General features: G+C 35.5%; 3 protein-coding genes and 1 long non-coding RNA gene across 19 annotated transcripts in view; 2 read left to right on the top strand and 2 right to left on the bottom strand.

Moving 5' to 3' along the window:
- The window catches only part of LOC124176097, a 72,288-nt gene that overhangs the window by 7,254 nt on the left and 44,730 nt on the right, over positions 1 to 20,304 (top strand). The gene's annotated exons all lie outside the window — the stretch shown is intronic.
- LOC124176093 (PHD finger-like domain-containing protein 5A) lies at positions 388 to 1,922 on the top strand. The gene is made up of 3 exons (XM_046556942.1): positions 388 to 658; positions 936 to 1,126; positions 1,199 to 1,922. Exons 1-3 carry the CDS (start codon positions 607 to 609, stop codon positions 1,286 to 1,288), a joined length of 333 nt encoding a protein of 110 aa, XP_046412898.1. The 5' UTR covers positions 388 to 606; the 3' UTR covers positions 1,289 to 1,922.
- LOC124176072 (protein real-time) lies at positions 3,737 to 10,816 on the bottom strand. Its single transcript, XM_046556893.1, has 15 exons — positions 10,460 to 10,816; positions 9,183 to 9,332; positions 8,923 to 9,054; positions 8,672 to 8,800; positions 8,467 to 8,576; positions 8,194 to 8,264; positions 7,813 to 8,115; positions 7,544 to 7,632; positions 7,214 to 7,351; positions 6,944 to 7,064; positions 6,697 to 6,821; positions 5,632 to 5,881; positions 5,406 to 5,530; positions 5,135 to 5,277; positions 3,737 to 4,983 (listed from the first exon to the last, which is right to left on the bottom strand). Exons 1-15 carry the CDS (start codon positions 10,520 to 10,522, stop codon positions 4,914 to 4,916), a joined length of 2,019 nt encoding a protein of 672 aa, XP_046412849.1. The 5' UTR covers positions 10,523 to 10,816; the 3' UTR covers positions 3,737 to 4,913.
- LOC124176062 (disintegrin and metalloproteinase domain-containing protein 11) overlaps positions 12,010 to 20,304 on the bottom strand; it is a 45,410-nt gene continuing 37,115 nt past the window's right edge. For 7 of the 16 annotated variants that reach the window (XM_046556868.1, XM_046556866.1, XM_046556867.1 and 4 more), the window contains 6 exons: positions 19,330 to 19,468; positions 17,105 to 17,257; positions 15,881 to 15,952; positions 13,895 to 14,620; positions 13,120 to 13,320; positions 12,010 to 12,844 (listed from right to left, as the gene is read on the bottom strand). In XM_046556868.1, coding sequence (XP_046412824.1) covers positions 12,211 to 12,844; positions 13,120 to 13,320; positions 13,895 to 14,620; positions 15,881 to 15,952; positions 17,105 to 17,257; positions 19,330 to 19,468 — 1,925 coding nt within the window. In that variant the 3' untranslated portion in view covers positions 12,010 to 12,210. The remainder of the gene's footprint in view (positions 12,845 to 13,119; positions 13,321 to 13,894; positions 14,621 to 15,880; positions 15,953 to 17,104; positions 17,258 to 19,329; positions 19,469 to 20,304) is intronic. The other 9 variants (XM_046556872.1, XM_046556873.1, XM_046556871.1 and 6 more) reach the window with 7 other exon arrangements.

Below are 20,304 nucleotides of genomic sequence, written 5' to 3' on the forward strand. Positions count from 1 at the left end.
ATCGGCGGAGGCCTTCTATCACATAATCACATAAGTACACAAAATCTTGTTAGCATAGCCGTCCAGTCTTCAGTCAATAGTCTATGACAATTTATGAGTGCGTTCCAACACTCACTGGCAGCGCTGAAAACTCCCTAGGACTAAAACCAGCTACGAACTCTATAGCGAAAAACGACATAAGATAGTTGACAGCACCGGGGGCTGATTTCGAAACGCATGATGTGGATTACCGAATGTGTCTAAATGAGAGAGAGCAGAAAACGAAATAGAAGACTTGTGCTTTCAGTTCTCTCTCTCTCTCGCTCTCTCTGATAGTTTGATTATTTGTGTGAAATACGGGAATATAACGTTTGTCTCAATTCCATCTATGTTTCGTTTAATCTTTCATTTCAATAATCATAGCAAGTTTAAATTTCAAATTCCTTGTATTTCCGTTTGAAAATGTACCCTCTGGTGGCGGGTGAAGGTACCGATGTTGAAAATTAATTTGATACCGATACATCCGTTTTCGGTAAGGTCGGTCATTTTCAAAAAGTTGCCAGTTGATGTCGACGAAATAATTTTAAGTATTCTGAGGTATCCGAAGGACGCTAATCATTCCAAAGCATGGCTAAGCATCATCCAGATTTGATATTTTGTAGGAAACAGCCGGGCGTTGGTAAGTTGTTTGAGAAATAGCGTAAGACTTGATCGCAATGCTGATCATTACTATCTCCGCTCGTTTCGAGATTTTATGACTTATTTCATTGCTAATAATAGCTCGTGAAACACGTATGGCTACTGGTATTATCGTTTTCGAAACTGTGACCTTGAAAATATTACTTCATGGCTCATTCTGCCGATTCTACATGTTGACATAACCTAACATCACCCTAGCCAACCTGGCTTCACCTGTGAATAATTTTCTACAAACAATTTGAATTTTCCGTCTCCAGCTATTGGTCGATTATGTGAAAAGTGTGATGGAAAATGTGTAATCTGCGACTCGTATGTGAGACCTTGTACACTGGTACGAATTTGTGACGAATGTAATTATGGATCTTACCAAGGCCGTTGCGTTATCTGCGGAGGACCTGGTGTATCTGATGCATATTACTGCAAAGAATGTACAATTCAAGAAAAAGATGTACGTAAGGTTGTTATCAAAGATTCAAATTGGTGACGCTGAAAATGCTAATTCTTTGAATATTTATGACAGAGAGACGGGTGCCCGAAAATTGTAAACCTGGGAAGTTCGAAAACGGATCTATTCTACGAAAGGAAAAAGTATGGATTTAAACGACGATAGATGTAATTATGTGTATAAGTATAGACTACAACATCTCGGTATCTGTAAGTTATGATGTGTGAAATGAGAATGAATGAGGATGGAACATTGCGTTCTGTGTTTTTATAATAAACGGTTGAATTATATTCGTACATCTGTATTTCGTTTTTATTCTTATTTATGACGAGGCAACGATAGGCAAAATCATTGGACCGGTTCCTAATTACATTTCCTGTCCGTCGATCCCCTGCAGAGATTTGGATTTAGACAAGGGATAATTGGAAAATGAAAGTTGATCGTGAAAAGTTATATTTGATTTTTATTTAAATATAGCTCTATTCATTTGTCATCAACATTATTCTACGAATGAATTATGTTTTCCTAATTTTTTTTACAATTTGTTTTTGTCCTTGTACGTTATATTTGCACACAACGTACTTTAAAGTTTTTGAATACGTTTAAAACCACATATCTAAAGAAATAGTGTTAGAAGAATAATGCACGCAGATCAAACAATCTTTATTAACATAGATGTTATATTTTGGCACGCAATTTTGAGGGCACGATTTTTGCTAAAGAAAAACTTGTCTTTCACCGTTTCACGAGTATTATATATGAGAGAACTTCTGCAAAGAGTTTTTTCCAAAAGACTGTACTTGTATTTGCAAAAAGCCATGTTTTTTAGAAATACATAACTGTTTAAAAAGACTGCATAAAATATTCAAATTTTCAATTCTCTAGGCGGTTCCACTTGCATTACTCTTCTGCTACAGTGTCTGACTTAGCGTATGACTATTACAATCCAATAGTTTATTTAGTAACAATTCCAGTTACCTGTACCAATTATTAAACATTTTCTAACAGTTTTACTAACATTGTCGAAAGTCATATGTGTCGTATTATATTTGTATTCGTCAGGCTATTTAACTGAGAATATGAACACTTTTATTCTAATCTTTGTTCGATAAATATCAATCGGAACTTTGAAACCAATACCGATTATTTCTACCCTTATACTTAGGGAAATATGTAAGTTTAATAATAAAGCTGTTGAAATTCATTTCATATCGTCGATTCAATTCACTTTAACTTGGGCACAAACTTATTTGGTAAAATATTACCCTATTTGGCCAATATTCAATACTGTTGAGCTGCATTAGTTATTTCTTATCAAGTCATTTTCTAGTAGACGGTATTGTCAGTAAAATTATTAGAGAAGAGAATCAAAGTTTGTACAATGATAAACCACGAATGATAGACCAACTACTTGCAATTCATAATCTACTGAAAATTTGCTATAACTTTGATCGACTATTTTTTTTTCTCTTTTTTGGTATACATATATACCTATATATATATTTTTTTCTTTATTTTAAACACTAATCAATTAATCTATCATCGCTAACATGCATGAGATGGTTAGTTTTCAGTATTGTACTTCTCAGCTGTAATTTATGATTAACAACCGACGTGATCATCAGTTATTATCATTGTAATAATCGCTCTTTTTACTATTCACAAATTCACTATTCTACATCTTAAAGATCGATGGGTGCCGCGTAAGCTAATTCTTAGCAATACACAAAGCCATTCGATTGGTCATACGATATACTTATCAAAAAATTTGATTAATCGTAAAGAGCAAATACTTGAAACCTTTTCTCTGTATTTAAACATCATCGCAGCTATTGAATTTTACTTCTTAGGACAGTAAGACGTAAGCAATATTACCGTACGTCTGTACTTGTTTACATATAAACTTTACGCTAATGACAAATATGAGATTCTAAAATCCAATATTTTTTAGGTTCCTAACATTTATATTTAGTTCTTATTAAACTGACCGTGAAATTGGCCAAGTGTTAATTTAATTCAATATCCCTCATATTAAGAGTATTAAACTTATTAGAAAGGAAAAAAGAAAATTCACGCTATTGAACGATTGCGATGAAGAAAAAAAAAAAGAAAAATAATCTTACAAGCGAACTAATTTTAATGATCTACATATTTTAACGCCAAGTGATACATTTTTATGTTTACTTGACGGGGTTTTTTCTACACCGGCACCATTAGTAATTGTTTCTACAACAATTAATAAAAGACGATAAAATTATAATTACAGGACTTTCCTACATTGAAATGCCATTATTTCGTATTATAACATCGACATCAATGTCATTGTGTAAGCATAACGTCTGGACGGGGCGGGAGGGCCATAGGTTCCTACCAAAATTTATTCCAAAACAGAATTCATTCGCGTTTATATTAGTTATTCTCTCGAAATTAATTCTTTAGTCTGAAATTATGCATTACAAAATTCGTGTCAATTCCTAAGCTACATAATCTTTTTTTTTAAACATATCTTCGATTATTGTGATCAGTTTTCAATTGATTGTTTCATAGCATGTATGTTGTACATGAAATTCGATAATTATTTTGATCATTGTATTTAGGCAATATTGTAAATCGTTTTTCTTTCTCTTTTTTTGTTTTTTTTTGTTTTTTGGTTATTTGTTTTCTGCCTCTTTGTACATGTGTTGCATTTTTGTGAAATGTTGTTACATTGAGTTTGTTCATATCTTTACTATTGCAAGGTATCGACATACGTGAATACGTGAAATTTATTGGATACGGTTTTTCAATTTTTAGTATTTTTTTTTTTTCCATCTCATCCTCGTTACTCCATTATTGCTTGATACCGAATAATTATATCAATTCACCCGTATCATTTATAGGACATTATTATGTGTATGTTTTTCCTTATAGTCCAGTATTTATTGGCTCAAAAGTAGGTCTGTATTCTTATCACTTATTCTATAATATTGCTTCAATATTAATTGATTATAGCAAGTCTGTGTATATTTACATACAAATTACTGTAGTCGCAGCGTGGGGGAAGTGTAAATAATTTTTTTTTTCACTTTCGACCAAATTTTGTCGTGTGTTACATATATCTTTTGTAAATTTTATTACAACGACCCCAATTTCGTACTACTGAATTTAAAATATTTATTTAGATATATCATCATATCACCAAGTTATTATTCCTCTTTTGCACAGTAAACAGAACGATTCTGCACTATTCGTTAATAACTCTGCCTGAACGTTAAAATCTCCAAAACGGGAGAAAAACGAACATAAATAAAACATTTCTGCGAATTGATGATTAGAGATTTGAATATAGGTACTATACTCGTTTTTTTTTCTTTTTTTTTTAGCTAGCTGCACTTCAGTCTGTCTAATTACATCTAACGCCAAACAAGTCTAAAATTTCTTTGAAAAGACTGTTTCACGCCGATAATATTAGGTAATACATAAAGATAAAAACAAAAAAGAAAAGAAAAAAATATATAACAGAAAAGTTTACAAAACACTATTCACAGATCTAGATTTGTAAATCGTATTTTCACTAGAAATATCCTTCATTCTTGATGTATCGTACGTAACTTCAAATTTGTTGCAAAAAAAAAAAAAAAAAATTATAATTTAATCAGCGACCTGACTGTTTTCATATATTGTTCTAAGGTGAATCCACGTAGCAATTAATTCTGCTAGTCGACTTTAAGCTATTAAGTAGTTTACATCGGATTGTTCAGGCGTCATCGTCAAGTGGTACGTGGCTACAATCTTCAGCAATTATTGTCTCTCATCTGGACAAAGATGAACTAGCGATGGATTTTCCGCTAATTGCTGACTGCAAACTCATCATCGAGCCTCTGTTTAGACATAAATAAAAATGAAAATTGCGAAGCTAAAATCTGGTACATGTATCGTAATAACGCAGTTTTCTGGATAAACAGAAAGAAAAAGTAAAAAACTTGTTTCCACTTTCTTGTATTGAATTTGAGATGAAGCAAGTTTTATTACCTGTACTGAACCGACGGCAGAGTTTCGTGGAAATACATAAGCTGGGCCTTGTGAGATGTAATTGCTGGTAGTCGTTCGGTTTGATCTTCTTGGTACTGCCATTGTAGGATATAACTTCCTGCTACTTGCATTATATGAGTACCCTGTTTTCAGGAGGGAATAAAAATATAGGAAGAATTTTACAGCGTATAAAAGTAGTGAAAAAGTCGTTAGCTACATATTTAAAAAATCAAATGACGGGACGAAAAGAAATATCTCATCCTATTCGTACCTGAATACTTTCCCCGTCATGACACAATACACTGGGTTCAACTTTTACGCAATCAATTCCTTCCTTCCATTCTTTAGTTGCGGCAGCGTCTAGTTCACCGTTAGTGAAAGACGAGCGACTCGGTCCTAAAAAATGAAGCATGGTTTATTCAATATTTAAAATTATTGATAGGCCATTTAGATTGCAAAAGATGGAGGAAAAAAAAATGAGTATACAATACACTCACCACCCGCGTCGTCACATATACTGTTTCTTGTTTTACGCAGTACGGTAAATGTCACGTTGTGTCTCATGACGTCAAAATCCCACGTCAGCACGGCTCCTGGATCGTTACAATGTATAACGACATTATGGACTTGACCACGACTGAGACTTATAGATTGATAAAGGCTGTGCTCGTGTTCCGTTGAAGCACCAACCTCCAGATCTAGCCGATACAACTGCTTTGGCACGACACCTCCGTCTACTATGAATGTCTGATGAACAGGAAAAAGATGTTTAGTTTCAAGTAGCTGCATTTTGATGCTTAAACTCCGTGACAGAGAGAAATTTTTATTATATTACAGGAGCTGATAGCTTTCAGGTACAGATCGGATAAATTTTTTCGTTATTTTTCTCCTAAAATTTGTTTCTGTTGTGTGTTCAGAACTTTGGTGCATTGAACATTCATATGATGAACATGTAGTGTGGTTGAATTATTTTCAACATTACTTTACGCTCAGTATCTCAATCGTAGTTATAAATGTTAAATTGCGTATTTTGTTGACAAAAACAAGAGAAAAAAAAAAAAAAAATACGTCGGTGAATATAATCAAATGTATTAACGGACACAAAAAAGGTGTAAAAGCACATGATAAAAAAGGTACGATTATGCTGCAGCATTGTGAGCGGCGTTATTCTTGGCACGTTGTTTGAACTGATATTAATTGATCGTAATCTATGACAGTATCATTCGGACCTTGAGACACAATATTCATTAAATTTGGCGTTAAACCAAGAGTGTCGGCGATATGATCTGTGACGTGTGAACGACAATACACAGATTATATATTTCATCAATTGGTCTTACACTGCTGGCTTCTGCGTCGATAACGTAAAAGCGACGCGGTACCATATCATACACCTCGCAAACTCCTTCCTGTCACCCAATTCAATGCATTACTACTTTTTATTTCTGGCAACTATCGATTGATGGGTTTTTCTCAAAGCAATTACATTAACTTTTTCAATCACGGAACAGATAGTTCTTAATAATATTATCTAATATATAAATAATCGTAAATTGCGTTACCTCTGATGGACCACCTAAGAAATCTGGTATCACATCCTGATCGATGTAATCGGTCAGACCTCCAGCGCCCTGCTCTTGATAATCGGTACCGCAAGAAAATACAAACTTGTTTCTCGTATTTTCGTCTGAAACAAAATTCACCTGCCTTAGTAATTTTACAATTAGATGCTTGTCAGTTGACAGAAAAAGAATGAAAAGAAAAATAAACTGATAAGAAAATTCGCTACGAGAAAATATTCAAACTTACGTATAAAGGTGCTGATAAGTGTCCATAATATCGGGAAACATCTAGGAGCTCGTATAATCAATACACGACCCATTGTCTCGGGATAATTGGCCTCGACGATTTCAATTATTCGTAACAATGCCTGAAAGTATAAAAAGTAACTCCTTGTTGATCTTCTGAGTTGTGTCTTTTTCTAGAGAATTGTTTTTACCATCATACGAATCAAACACTTGAGTACTTTCACATTCTTGGTTCTTTTCTCATCCTTGTATAATAGTAAAACTACCGTACCTTAATACCAGGTCTCCACAAATGACGCATGTTTAGACCTTCTAAATCTATAAGTAGCGTCCACTGAGACACAGGATAGCCGCAAATTGTTGTCGCCTCATCCATTAGCTGCAGACCCTCTTCGCAGACGTGCAAAGCCTGTAATCATGGTTTATCGCTTATTAGATATTGATGCGGGTCCCCTCTTAGCGTTTACAATTATCTATTATCATTCAAATTTCCACCTCGTAATGTCCAACTTCTGCACTGTTATAATATTAATGTAAAATTAAATTTCGTTTCGTCAACTGAATTCGCATTAACTTCAAGAAAGGGGAAACAAATCCTCACCAGTAACAAGACTTCGTCTTCTCCGATTGATTTCAGCAACCCTTTAACATCCATTTGACCCAATCGTAGAACGTAAAGCGGGCGGCCGTCTGTCAATTGTCAAATAAAAATATGTGATGAAAAATAAAAAAAATTATTGAATACAATATAATTCAACAATTTTGCATTTGCAAGTTAATTCTCTAACTGAAATTTAATTAAATCGAATGACGCTTTCTGACAATCATGTCAATTAGGTAATAGTGGTTTGCATTCCAAGATCTGTTTACCTTTGTCAAAGTGATGCCAACCTCCGGGAAAGTAATCTTTGACAACTTGCGGGGCTTCGTAATCATCCAGAAGCTTATCAACTTGATGCTTCTTTCTCCAGTGTAACGACTGCGTTAGCATTTCTCTGGCTTTTTCGACTGAAAATTCTCTAGCGCGTAAAAATCTAAGCAACGTAGCATCTGCTGGAACTGAACTGCCGCGTAATTCTTCTATACTATGACGCAACTGTACCAATCTACTTTCTTGCATCATATTTAGTTTTCCTAGATATCTTGCAATGTAATCCGACGAAAGTTGCATGTCTGAAAAAATGGGATATTGTCAAACAATCGTGAGAAAACGTTTCGCGTTTACTAAATTCTCGGAACTCGGTATCTCACCTCGGCTGCTTGGAAGCTTCGTCTCAGAATCGGGTTCTTTATTACCTACAGCTTCTCCTTCGCCTTTGATGCTGAAAAGTTTTACATGCGTTTTATTAACCATGAGTAAATAAACTGGTGTTTAACGTGTGGGTTTTAACGTGGTTAGTCAGCATCGCTATCATTAGGCTAGTTATAAGCTGGCTGTACACGTTCTTGAAATGCTTTTCAAGCATCAGCTATATGGATTCTTGGTCTAATTTTAACTGTATAATCAGAGGGGAGAATACTCACGGAACATCGACTTCAATATCTTTCTGTGGCGAAGGATCAGTCCAGGGTTCTACGTATGTTATGCCTTCTTCTTTCAATTGGTTTACGAAATATTCAATTATTTCTTTTCCCTGAAATGTGATCAAGAAATCCTTGTTACTTATTCTTGTCTGATAATGTTCAGAGATAGTATAATTCGCGCGGATGAAATTCCAGTGATTATTACCTTGGCAATATTTTGGGCATATTGTTTCATGGCTAACTTTTCCATCGAGTTTTCAAATCCAAAGAAATTTTTTATGTCCAAACTAGCCGTTTGCTCAAAACATGTCCAATTTGGATTTTCTGGGTGAATCTGAAAATTGATTTAGCTATTATATTACTGGGGAAAAAAAATCCATCTTTCTACCACTTCTTCAACATTTCTTTATCTCTCTTTAAAGATGACTAGATTTAAAGAAAATCACTTATACTCACATAATATTTACATTTTTCTACAACGCCTACTCTGTTGGAGAAGCTTTCGTTACACGCTTCAATTTCCAAAATGCTGTTGCGTCTATCAAGAACATTGCGTTGGATAAAGTAGACAAAGTCAACGCCGATTATCTGTAAAAGAGAAGGAAAAAAAAAGTTCGCGAGACCGAATATATAGAACGAAACCACTTTCATTGAAGGAACAATGGTACTGAAAAAACATTTGATAAAAGAGTAATGTAGAAGACAAGGTGGCCTACTTTTTTCAGAATATAAGGCGCCTCTACATTCAGTTTACAACGTCGTTCAGTCTTCCTTATCGCCCCACCATTGCTCTCTTCATCCATTGTTACCTCACATCCAACGAAAACGGGTATTTGAGGACATGTTGGAAATCTTCTTTCGTACGCCTAGGAGAAACAAACAAAAACGCATTTGAAAAATCACCCATTCATTGTTATTCTCCGCCATACGTTCTCGTGATATTGCTCTTGAATTCCAAACGATCGCCAGTTACGGATTTGGGTTACTGTTAGCCAGCTCCGTACGCCGACCTTAAAAAACATTCGTAGAATAGCAATAGACGAATATTCGAATATCAGTATTTCATATACAAATGGGCGTATAGTGTCCAAACGATATTCGTGTGTACGATTAATTTTAAGCATCGTTAACGGTTTCCTGTGTCAATGATCGTTGTATAGTGACCTTCAGTATTCACTAGTTGATCCATGTTTTGGAGTTTTTTGTATACAGTTGTATGTAAATTAAACCATTTATCATATCGTTATCATACTGTCAATTTGGCTACATGCTAATTTCCCGATAGTTTGATAGTGCCCATGGTGAATTGTAAACAATTTTGGGGGAAGTAAGCAAAAAAAAAATTAAGGTCAGGGGAGAGGAGATAAAAAAAGCAGGAAAAAAACTGAAACCAATACTGATTTCATCCAGATTTTAACCAGCCAGCCAACCGGTTTATTTTTTTATTTTTCTATTTTATCACATATTCATGTTACGCAATCCGACGGCGGCAATAGAACATCAGACTATGATTGAATAAGAGAATAATGGGATAATTATATTTTCTCATCATTGATGGTTATCATTATTACTGTTATCGTTATGATTATTATACAGATAAAAAAAAAATTTTAAGATGGTAGGGTTTACATCCGGCAATTAAATAAATTCTCGAGGCTCTCTTTCAAGGCTTGTTGGACATAAGTTGAAAGTCATTCCTTTTATTTATCCTTGTATGTATGTATATAAATGATACATACGTACTGGGCATATGTGGTAAGTTGTCAAGGCGATTAAAGGTAATCTAATTAATGGGCCAATTTACAGTGACTGAAATGGATGTAATTTGGAGTGGAGGAGAAAGGTGAAATAAGACATAAAGATTCAGTGTAAATGAGAGAAACGAAGAAAGAAAAATATATATCTTGTGTCAATTAAATAGACTGTGAATTGTCGTAAATATTTTTACAATGTCAGGTTGAAGGTTCATATTGTAATATGGATTTATACGTACCAGCATGACAAGTGCAAAAGGATGTTTGTAAACTCGTACTGGAGATTGATAATGTTGAACCATTTTGATGAATGAAGTGTTTCCTTCTCTGTTTTTAATAGTTTCACCTTTCCGATATTATTCGTTTTACAAAATATGTGACATTTGGTGTGAGTGGATTTGCAGAAGAAAAAAATAATCACGATAATTTTTCACTATTTATTCGATACGATCTGTTTACGTATGTCGCCGTCGTATCTAACTTAACGAACGATACGGGGTCGCGTAGTCAATCGACTATCACGTATACACACACCCATCGCTACTTTACAGCTGACATCACGTCTGATTGCAAATCTAAGATGTCGCTGCTCCCGTCAATTTGCGGTTTTGTACCTTCTGCGCAGTTATCACGTTTCGGGGGAAAAAAAATAATAAAAAAATATGATTACGTCACCGCAACAGCTTCGAGTAGTTGCTTATTTCCTCGGTAGGGAGCGCTATCTGTCGGTGAAATTGACGCAACTTGCATGCTCAGCATATAGGTATAAGAACAGAGGAGGGAAGGCGGCTCTAAAAGTGTTCCCCAACTAGAAAGAGAGAGAGAAAATTAAAGCGGTCTACCCTTCTCTCTTTAATGAAGCGTGCGCTGTCGCGCGTTTTCTAAGATGGGGAAATTTGACTTTGAATTAAAACTACTAGCCATTTGTAAAAGCGTGGATATTTTATTATTCTAAACTATTTTCGAAACATAACTTTCCGAACTGTTGTATGTGAACAAGTTGTACTAACTAACCTGCTGCTATCGCTCACCGACTCAGATGTTTGTGATCGTAGTGCGCATGCACCAGCATACATAAGAAAGATAGCCCACGTTTCATCTTCTTTCTCTTTCCAATGCGGAGATACTTCCCTTGCACGAGAGTGTATAGCTCCCCTAATCTATTCTTATACCTCTATGATGCTTGGTCGGTTGCTTTTCTATTTTTAGTCATGACGGAATCCGAACGGAATCAATTCACTACTGTAATATTGTGTGAGTGATTTTCGTTCCTGGATTTTTGGTGATCGTGACTATGTAATACAAGAATTTGGGATGAAAATATTTATGAGACAAGTACCATTGTACACTTTTAACCGGTCGAGTATCACCAATTTACAATTAGTCGATTATATCATTCGCGCGTGTAGAATTGAGAGGGAGACTGACGAAAACCTCGTCTTTTCTTATCTCTATTTTTTGTCGACAATTCATTATTCCGAGAACTAAAATTGAGATAATGTCCACGTTGATCACAAAAAAATGATTACTCAGGAGCAGAGAAAATTTCAGTCGGTCAAGAAGGAAGTATTGATAAAAAATTTTTCATTTCGACCGGATTTTTGTGTCTGTTCAGTTGCCTTCTATTAGGCCTATCACACATCGCTATATTCGTAACGTTGAATTAAATTATTCAAACGCGCGCGAGAGAGTTTTATATGCAATAATTAAACTAATTTGCATCAGCATAAATATATACTATGAATATTGTAATGCAATGTAGCAGGTGATGAAATGGTGAAAAGTTGACAAGTGTTTTATTAATGTTTATTAATAAACATTCGTGTTTTTTTTCCTCATATAGATTATTTTAATTTTATATTATAATTTAATACCTGTTGTTGCAATTATAGTTTATCGTTATGTACACTATTTCTCAGTATAAAATGCGAGTTCAAGATTAAATCACACCACTATGTTTTGGACACTATCTGTCATCGATTAATAATTATCAATGCTTGTACTCAGGAAAATGCGAAGGGGGCAGTAGGGCAGTATTTTCATTATTACTAGTGTTGTTGGTATTTAATAATTCTTTCTGGGAATCGTTCTTTATGTTACAATCTAGACTAAAATTATCATCGTCGTCTTCCTCGTCGTCTAGTGGGCAATTGTTAACATTAGGCATGTGATTTACATCGATTCCATGATGAATTTCGGGGGGGTTTTGTTGTTGGGATTGAGCATTTATTGCCTCCTTTTCGACGTGCATGTCGTGAAGGCCGTTTTCTGAATGGGGCGGGGAGGGATAATAGCCGCGATGTTTTATCGGATGATTTTCCGTTCCCTGTTGCTGTCGTTGTTCCGAATCCTCCATATCTTTTCGCTCTTCCTGATACTCCATATCCAATTCTTCCTCCTGACCTTCCTCTCTCTTTTTCTCCATCTCCAATCCGGCTTGCTGCTTCTGCCGCTGTAGTTCCTGTTGTTTTCTTAATTTTAGTAGCAGTTTCAGGTGCGGCTGATGAATCGTTGTTCCCGTCGATGACGTTGGGAAGGGTGGGCTCTGCTGCGGCGGTCGATATTGAACTCCATCCTCATTCGTCCACCGGGCTAATTGTTGTTGAGCTTGAATAAATGCATCACTAGAAAATAACAACATTATACGAGCCCGTTGGATCTATAACGCTATCGCTAAAGCCCGCACTATAATTCGCAAACTGGATCAGGGCGCGCCCTTTTATAATAATCGAATTCATGAATCGAACCATCTCGTTCCCTTTTTTTCTAATTGGTATCGGGTTTCAAACCGTTTCTGTGGAGACTGCAATGTAAAGCTAAAATTCATACCCAACGAAACAATCACCGCTTTCGCGATTCGACGTAATCTAATCGTCATGCTTTATGGTTACGGTGATACCTTTCGCTGTCTGGTGTTTCACCCCTGTTGTTCGAGCCCCTGTCGGGGTCCGCAGTTTCGTATATACCTTCCTCTTCGTGCATCTGATGTCCGAGCGGACGTTGGTGAGTTCCGTAAGGACTGCGACCTGACGACGGCTGTCGATATCTGGCGTAAACGAATCTCGAATCGTCGTCGCGTCCTCGGCTGCACCGACGACTTCTGCGGGGATTGAAAAATTCGTTATACCAGCGTGGTCGTTACATTCTACTGATTACAAAGGATGGTAAAAAAAAAACAACTGAAAGTAACGAGCCCACTTTTCTCAATAATCGAAATTCTAACAATAAGCCGCGAAGAACCCCGTCGATTCTGACGAAGGTGATGGAAATCCGTTGATCGGTTTCCGAGATATCGCGGTGGGGGTAAAAATTAATCATTCTACAAACGCTCAGAGGTTTATTTGAAAATGATCGGAAGTGATTCTCCGTACAGATGTGCAGATCAAAACGGGAAGATTCATGAGTAAAAATTGCTGACAACGGTATCGGTAAAATACATGCGGTGCTGTCCCGTATTTAATTTTGAAGTACCTTTTTCTTCAAATTTTTTGCACTGTACTAATTCCATGCAAGGAAACCAAAGCCTTACAGCTTGCACGAACCTGTCCTTAACTTTTTAATTACATAGTTGGCCTAAAACCTATTGTCGATAGGTTAAATAGTTCTCGGCGCCATGTCGCCTAACCATATTCCACAAGAGCGGGAAATTTGAAAAACAAAAAGCAACAACTTACCCTTGAGAAGATTCGCTGCATACGGACGAGTCTATCCTGTACTGACGATCGCTCTCGGATATCCGAATGTCCTCGGAACCGCTCGGACTCATGTTGCGCATCGAATGGTGCTCCAGCTGTCTGATGAGGTCCTCGAGGTTCCTTATGCGTATTGTACCGCAAGGTGGAACGGCACCGTCGTCGTCCTCGTCGTCGCGATTCTCCGAATGATCGTCGCGTATATTTTCGCACATATTTTCCTGGCTGCCCGAGCGCTTGCTGTAAGAATCGACGTAGTCGCACTCGGCCAACGACTTCCTGACAGCGTCCTCGTTGAGGAGGCTGCAACTCCCCGACGGCGTTGTCGCGAGGCCCCGATGCGATGCGGCATTTCGCAGGGCCTCTATTATGTCCTCGTGGTAACCGTTTAAGCTTTTTAGTGTCCTTTCAACCTCCGATATCGTTCCACCACCCCCTATACCTAACAAGCCACCCAAGTTATTTTCCGACTGGGACATTATCGCGTCTTGGTTATCCGATTCGTGTGAGTCGACATCGGCCCACTTTTCTTTTATACAACTATCAGGCATTACAATACCATAACCACCGTGTTTCTTTAAAATTCCTTTCTCAGGCAACTTTGCGAGACTGTTTGGTGGGAGATCAATGAAAGAGACAGCCTCCTCGGCTCCCGTACCTCCGTCTTCCACTTCGATTCCCGACCTCTTCGTCTGTGGCTTATGCTCCCTGAAATTTCACAATCGTTACATCACTTTTTAATCTTACTATTCCCACTCTGATCGCCTTTATGATTGTTTTATTCTAGGAATGCAAAAAATTGAAAAAATTGAGAAAGAAACCCTATCTCAACACCTCAAGGTTGAGGCTCCAAAGATTTGTCTTTACATACCCTACATGAAAACATTCACACGTTGAAGAATCGCATGAGTCGCGAGATTTTTTTAATGAATTAGTCTCTTGAATTTCATATCATCTATAAGTAATATAGTAACTGCATTGCTTGTATCGTTAATTATTAGACAATTTGGATCTATTAATCAAAGCGATCTGCACAAATTCGATAAATTATAATACGGCATGCGAAATTACAGAGGTTCGTGGTAATATTCGGTATCGAGAATATTATCTATAAAGGATGTTTTTTCATAGTAGCGTTTGGATTGTTTCCCATATAGGTATATAATATTATCTAAATAGCGCGTGCATATTCTAAGTGAGTATCAGGTATGTGTATAATACTATATGTATATATTTATAAAGGCGTATAGAATATTTCAATTTTTCTTTTTATGTTAAGTAATGATTATCATTCAACCCCCCGCGACACGTCAAAAGAGATTCACTGCGGTTTTGAGTTATTGGTAAAAAAAAAAAAAAAATCCTCAACCCAACTCGTGTAAGTTTTGATTACTGAATTTTGTTACCGTTTTCAAATCTTCGAGATATAATATAAATTATTTTCAAGATCAAGCTGAAGAAATATGTAGACATGTTAGTCGGATTCCGTTATAAAACTTTTTAATTTACCTACGTCAAAGATGACAATAAAAATGGAGATCGTTTAAATTATCCAAGATATTACAAACGCAATGTTTCTTTTCGCACTGTTCCTTTTCTTGAACGATGAAATGGATTTCTGTCTTCCAAAATGAAACAAAAAATAAAAAATAAGCTTAAACCACATTGCTTTGCTTCTTTCTTTAAGATTACTGATCTCAAAATTTAACCGTAAAGTTTGATTACAAAAAAAGGAAAGAAGATCACAACGAAACACGTACAATAATTATGTACTAGACTTCTTCAATTACGCATGATGTATGTACATTACACATGTACTATAATATACATACATACCGAATTACGAACGAAGGGTAAAAATAATCGGACGAGAAGTCGACGAGTTACAGTATAGGTATATGTAGTCAGAGATTTTCTCATAGAAGAGTGACGAGTAGACGCCACTTAGTGGGGGTGAGATGAACTTACTTTAGCCGTGTCCCGTCCCCGGTGACGACGTTATTCATGGGTCGGAACAGGACGCGCTGGCTCTCGTCGCGGCTAGAAATATACTAATATAGGCATGCCGCGGGCTATTTTTATTTACAGGTAGGTAGTTCCTACGAGATTGCATCTCGATACGTTACGCCTTTTAAAAATGCATTCGTATAAAGATCCCTGGATATAAGTAGATATTTATAATAGTACGTTATGAACTACGATATAATACGGAGAAGCAGGATACAATTAGGTATATGTATATTATGATATTGACTAAATGGAAAATTATTATGCAGCTCTGGGGAATAATAAATGTTCAAAACAGAAAATACATTGTAAGATCGCGCCTTAAATCTCCATTGTGGACTCAAGACTTTACTGAGACTCCTGCTGAAATTCTCGATTTGCAAGGAGAGATTTTACACTTGTTTGAAAAATAAGTCGATTAAAATATAAAAGGATGAAAGAATAAATATGAAAATAAAATGGACGAACGAAACCTGCTTTTGACGTGTTCGTAAGGATGGCAAAATATACGATATGCCATTCTTGTTCGTTTATCAATTTCTTTGCACGAAAATGAAGGGTATCTCATACAGTATAATTCTACAATATACCGTATAACAATACTATTACATGTATAATAGAGTGTGCAATACATAAGGGGAAGTTTAAAAGCAGAAAGAAAAATAAATCGGATTTGAATCAAAAGTTTCGCTTTACATACAAACTGTAAGGAATTAATTCTCTTGGGATTTCTAAAAAGCTCCTCTATATGGCATGTACAGACGCTGAGATTGATTCTGATACGTTTCATAACCCTAGAAACGTTACGACCCACGGTGTTGGATGAGCACCGTTTGCACTGCCGTCCGCGTGCCCAATAAACTTTATAGAATCCAGTGCGCGCGCCTCAGGCCGAGTAGCAAACAAAAGATTCTTCGGCGCGCGGCCGGCAGTGCAAAGGGTGCTCATCCAACACCGTGGGTGGTAACGTTTCTAGGGTTATCGAACGTGTCAGAATCAATCCGAGCGTCTTTACCTATATACGATGTGTGTGTACATATTACCTATATCAATAACAAACGTGATAATAATCGCTCCATGCAATATTTTTGTATTTCCCTTATTTTCCCACAAGTCTCTCCTTCGATTGTACACAATAAAGGTCAAAGTAATGATGAAACAAATGGACGGAAGGATTTCGCGTACCTGTAGGACGGCATGCTGCCGAATGTGAGCATCTTGTTGACTCTGTCGAGGGCGGCGTCCTCGGGGTTGTGGTTACCGGATACGCCTGTGTAGTTTTTCTGTGCTGGTTTTTTTGAATATGGTGGATCGTATTTTTGTATGGTGCTTTTCCTTCTGTGAGAATATACACGACGGATAGATTATCATGGTGCCGATTCCACGGTCAGTGATTACAGGACAAAGAAGCGCATGCAACGCTATTAATTAACAAGCAGTTTTCTTTTTTTTTCAGGGTTTTCTTATCTTTTTGGTACTTTCTTTTTCTATTTTTTGACTTTTAAAATAAAATTGTGCATTTGGTGGGCTATGCATGATCAGTCATAATATACCTATAATGTACTTGGTATACGTATATCCACGCCATATATATGTATATATATATGCGTGTGTCTATAGGTATAATAGCAAGGAGTGTCTTGTATACTATTTTGGAATAATATGTATATATGTATATATATATATACATATATATATATATATGTATATATCGATGTATCGATATAATATGTATAGGTATTATATACATGTAACGGCTTTCAGTATTGGGGCTACCATCTAATCGTGGATATTATGTATAATAATAATAAAAATAATAACGATGATGATAGTAATAATATTAATAATAATAATAATAATAATAATAATGCAATAAAGTATCGCATGCGGTTTTACAATATATATATGTAAAACAGAAATTGTATAAACCAGTCAAATGGTAGACCCGACGACGGCCTTGCACAAATCGATCTGTACCGTTCGATGCCCTTCACTGCAGTACCACCCATTCGTTAACAAGTATTATTTAAGCAAAATAAATTATAATAACAATAATAACAACAACAATAAACAATAAACAATAAACAATAATAATAATAATAACAATAAGAATAATAATAATAACAATAACGATGGTAATTATAAGTATGATGGAAACAATAATATTGGTAGATGGTGATGAGATTTTGGGGGGTTTTATGTTTTCAATTTTCTGTTTACGATATTTAAATTATGCAGATTCGCACAATATTGCATGTCAAACGTTATAATGTGAGAGAAAAAAACAGAAGTGCAAACAAATCTGTGTTTCTTTTAGATTTTCTTGTTGTATCGCATACGTTTTTTTTTTTTTTTCAATGTTTCCGAAGCGCGATACCGAATATTAGAAACCAAAATAATAATATGTATATACAATATACGTATATTTAGATATATTTATCATTTTATGTTTTGGAATTATGGAATATACGTATAAAAAAACATATCAATATATATAAATATGTTTCCAAGACATATCGTAGATCATATATTTAAACTGTGTGTAGCAGTTGTGAACTGTGAAAATTTATAGCTCGTTTTGCAAAACTTTCACCGTGTTTTTATACTTCTTTTTTCTTTCATCCTTTTCACAGGAATAATTCCCCCGGCGTATGATGTATTATATATACCGGCTTGAAAATCGTCCGACTTGTTGTAGCGCGAGTGATTTATCACACGATTTCTCTTAACTTTTCTACTTTCCACGCGGATGACTTGTTCGTTTTTTTTTTTTTTTTTTTTTTTTTTCTCCGCGCTTTCAGGATAATGAATACGTATATAATACGACAGAGAAGTGGAAAGTAAAACGTGAGAATAAAAAAATAAAAACAATAATGAACAAACTTTTATATCTGCTGTTTCCTTTGTTCGTTTGTACAAATTGCTTTTTTATTTTTCATATATTGTCATCGTCAAATTTGCGTATAATGTACAAAAAAAAAAAAAACGCGAAAGATTAGTACCTTTTTTTTTGCGATATATCATACCGTGTTACATGTGGTGTGTAATATGAAACACGTGTGTTCAATATAATGATATTGCAATATTGTGAAATGCGAGGAGAGAGGTAAAGAGAGAAAGTCTACGTTGGGCATATTGAAAAACTATGAATATAGTATTGTAGAAGAAGAAGAAGAAGAAGAAGAAGAAAAAAAGAAAGAAAGGAGAAACTAATATGCGAATGTTTCATACACACGTAGGGATGAAAGAAAAAAATGATAAAAATTATTAAAGAAAACTTTGTAAACGAATAATAATGTAAACGAGTCAATAAATTGAATAACAAGAATAAGAATAAGTAGAATAAAGGAATGAAGATAAAGAATAATAAAAATATAAAGAAATTCTATGTGTATGTACTGCACACTAACCTGAGACAGAGGGAGAAGTTTTTATGTACTACGACTGACCTGTAGCAGAGAGCCATCAGAGCAAATACTATGAAAACACCCCCTACCACCGACATGAGCATACCAACTAAAAATATAGTGTTTGAGCCGTGGTAGTTCTCTGCGGATCGGTTTTTAGTTGGTTGTTGGGTATTTTTTTTTTTTTTGTTTTTTTTTCGGTCATCGATTTATCCAATAAATGTGAGGTTTTATATATATAATGGAGGGGTGGGTGGGGAGGAAAAATATAAATTTTATGTCGATACGAAGATGGTAAACCAGGATCGACGACGAGGACGACGACGCGTGTGTGTCATCCAAACCAAGTCGGGGATTCCCAAAATTTGTTGTATTGTCGATATCATCCACCCCCACAGACCAGGGCCACAGCATGCAGACAGAGAGAGATGGCAGCGACAGACAGAAACAGAAAGAAACAGAGAAGCCGATATCAGCACGTATATAACACACCATTCATAATAATAATAATAATAATAATAATAATAATAATAATAACGACAACAACAACGATAATAATAAAAATAATAACTAATAACCGCGGAAACAAATTTTCGTCCTTCTTGGCTGTTGACTTCTTGTTTTTATTTTTATTTTTTTTTTTTTCTTTTCCACCCTCAAATTTCATTAATATACATTAACCGTACGTATACTTTTTCCGTATGACGATTTAAACGTGGAAGACGATCAGAAAAAATCGCAAATTGAATGAAAACTGAGAGAAAAATAAACAAAAAAAAAAAAAAATTAACCAAGTTACGATAAAGTTAGATTTTTCTTTTGCGCAGGTAGCAGATTTTCTAATGATAATAATAGTAATAATAATAATAATAGTAATATTAAAAATTTATTGCGAGTATAAATGTTGACAATTGACGTTGTATAATGTGTATAATATATAAATGTATATGTATATACATTATACACTTATGCATACGT

Source organism: Neodiprion fabricii, chromosome 2 (genome assembly GCF_021155785.1).
Source record: "Neodiprion fabricii isolate iyNeoFabr1 chromosome 2, iyNeoFabr1.1, whole genome shotgun sequence".
Lineage (NCBI taxonomy): Eukaryota > Metazoa > Arthropoda > Insecta > Hymenoptera > Diprionidae > Neodiprion > Neodiprion fabricii.

Coding starts and splice junctions, on each gene's coding strand:
- LOC124176093 (XM_046556942.1), top strand. CDS start 607: ATGGCTAAGCATCATCCAGATTTGATATTTTGTAGGAAACAGCCGGGC. Junction 659..935: donor TAGGAAACAGCCGGGCGTTG/GTAAGTTGTTTG, acceptor TTCCGTCTCCAG/CTATTGGTCGATTATGTGAA. Junction 1,127..1,198: donor GTACAATTCAAGAAAAAGAT/GTACGTAAGGTT, acceptor TATTTATGACAG/AGAGACGGGTGCCCGAAAAT.
- LOC124176072 (XM_046556893.1), bottom strand. CDS start 10,522: ATGGTTCAACATTATCAATCTCCAGTACGAGTTTACAAACATCCTTTT. Junction 8,116..8,193: donor GAAGCTTCCAAGCAGCCGAG/GTGAGATACCGA, acceptor CCATTTTTTCAG/ACATGCAACTTTCGTCGGAT. Junction 7,065..7,213: donor TGTGGAGACCTGGTATTAAG/GTACGGTAGTTT, acceptor TTATACTTTCAG/GCATTGTTACGAATAATTGA.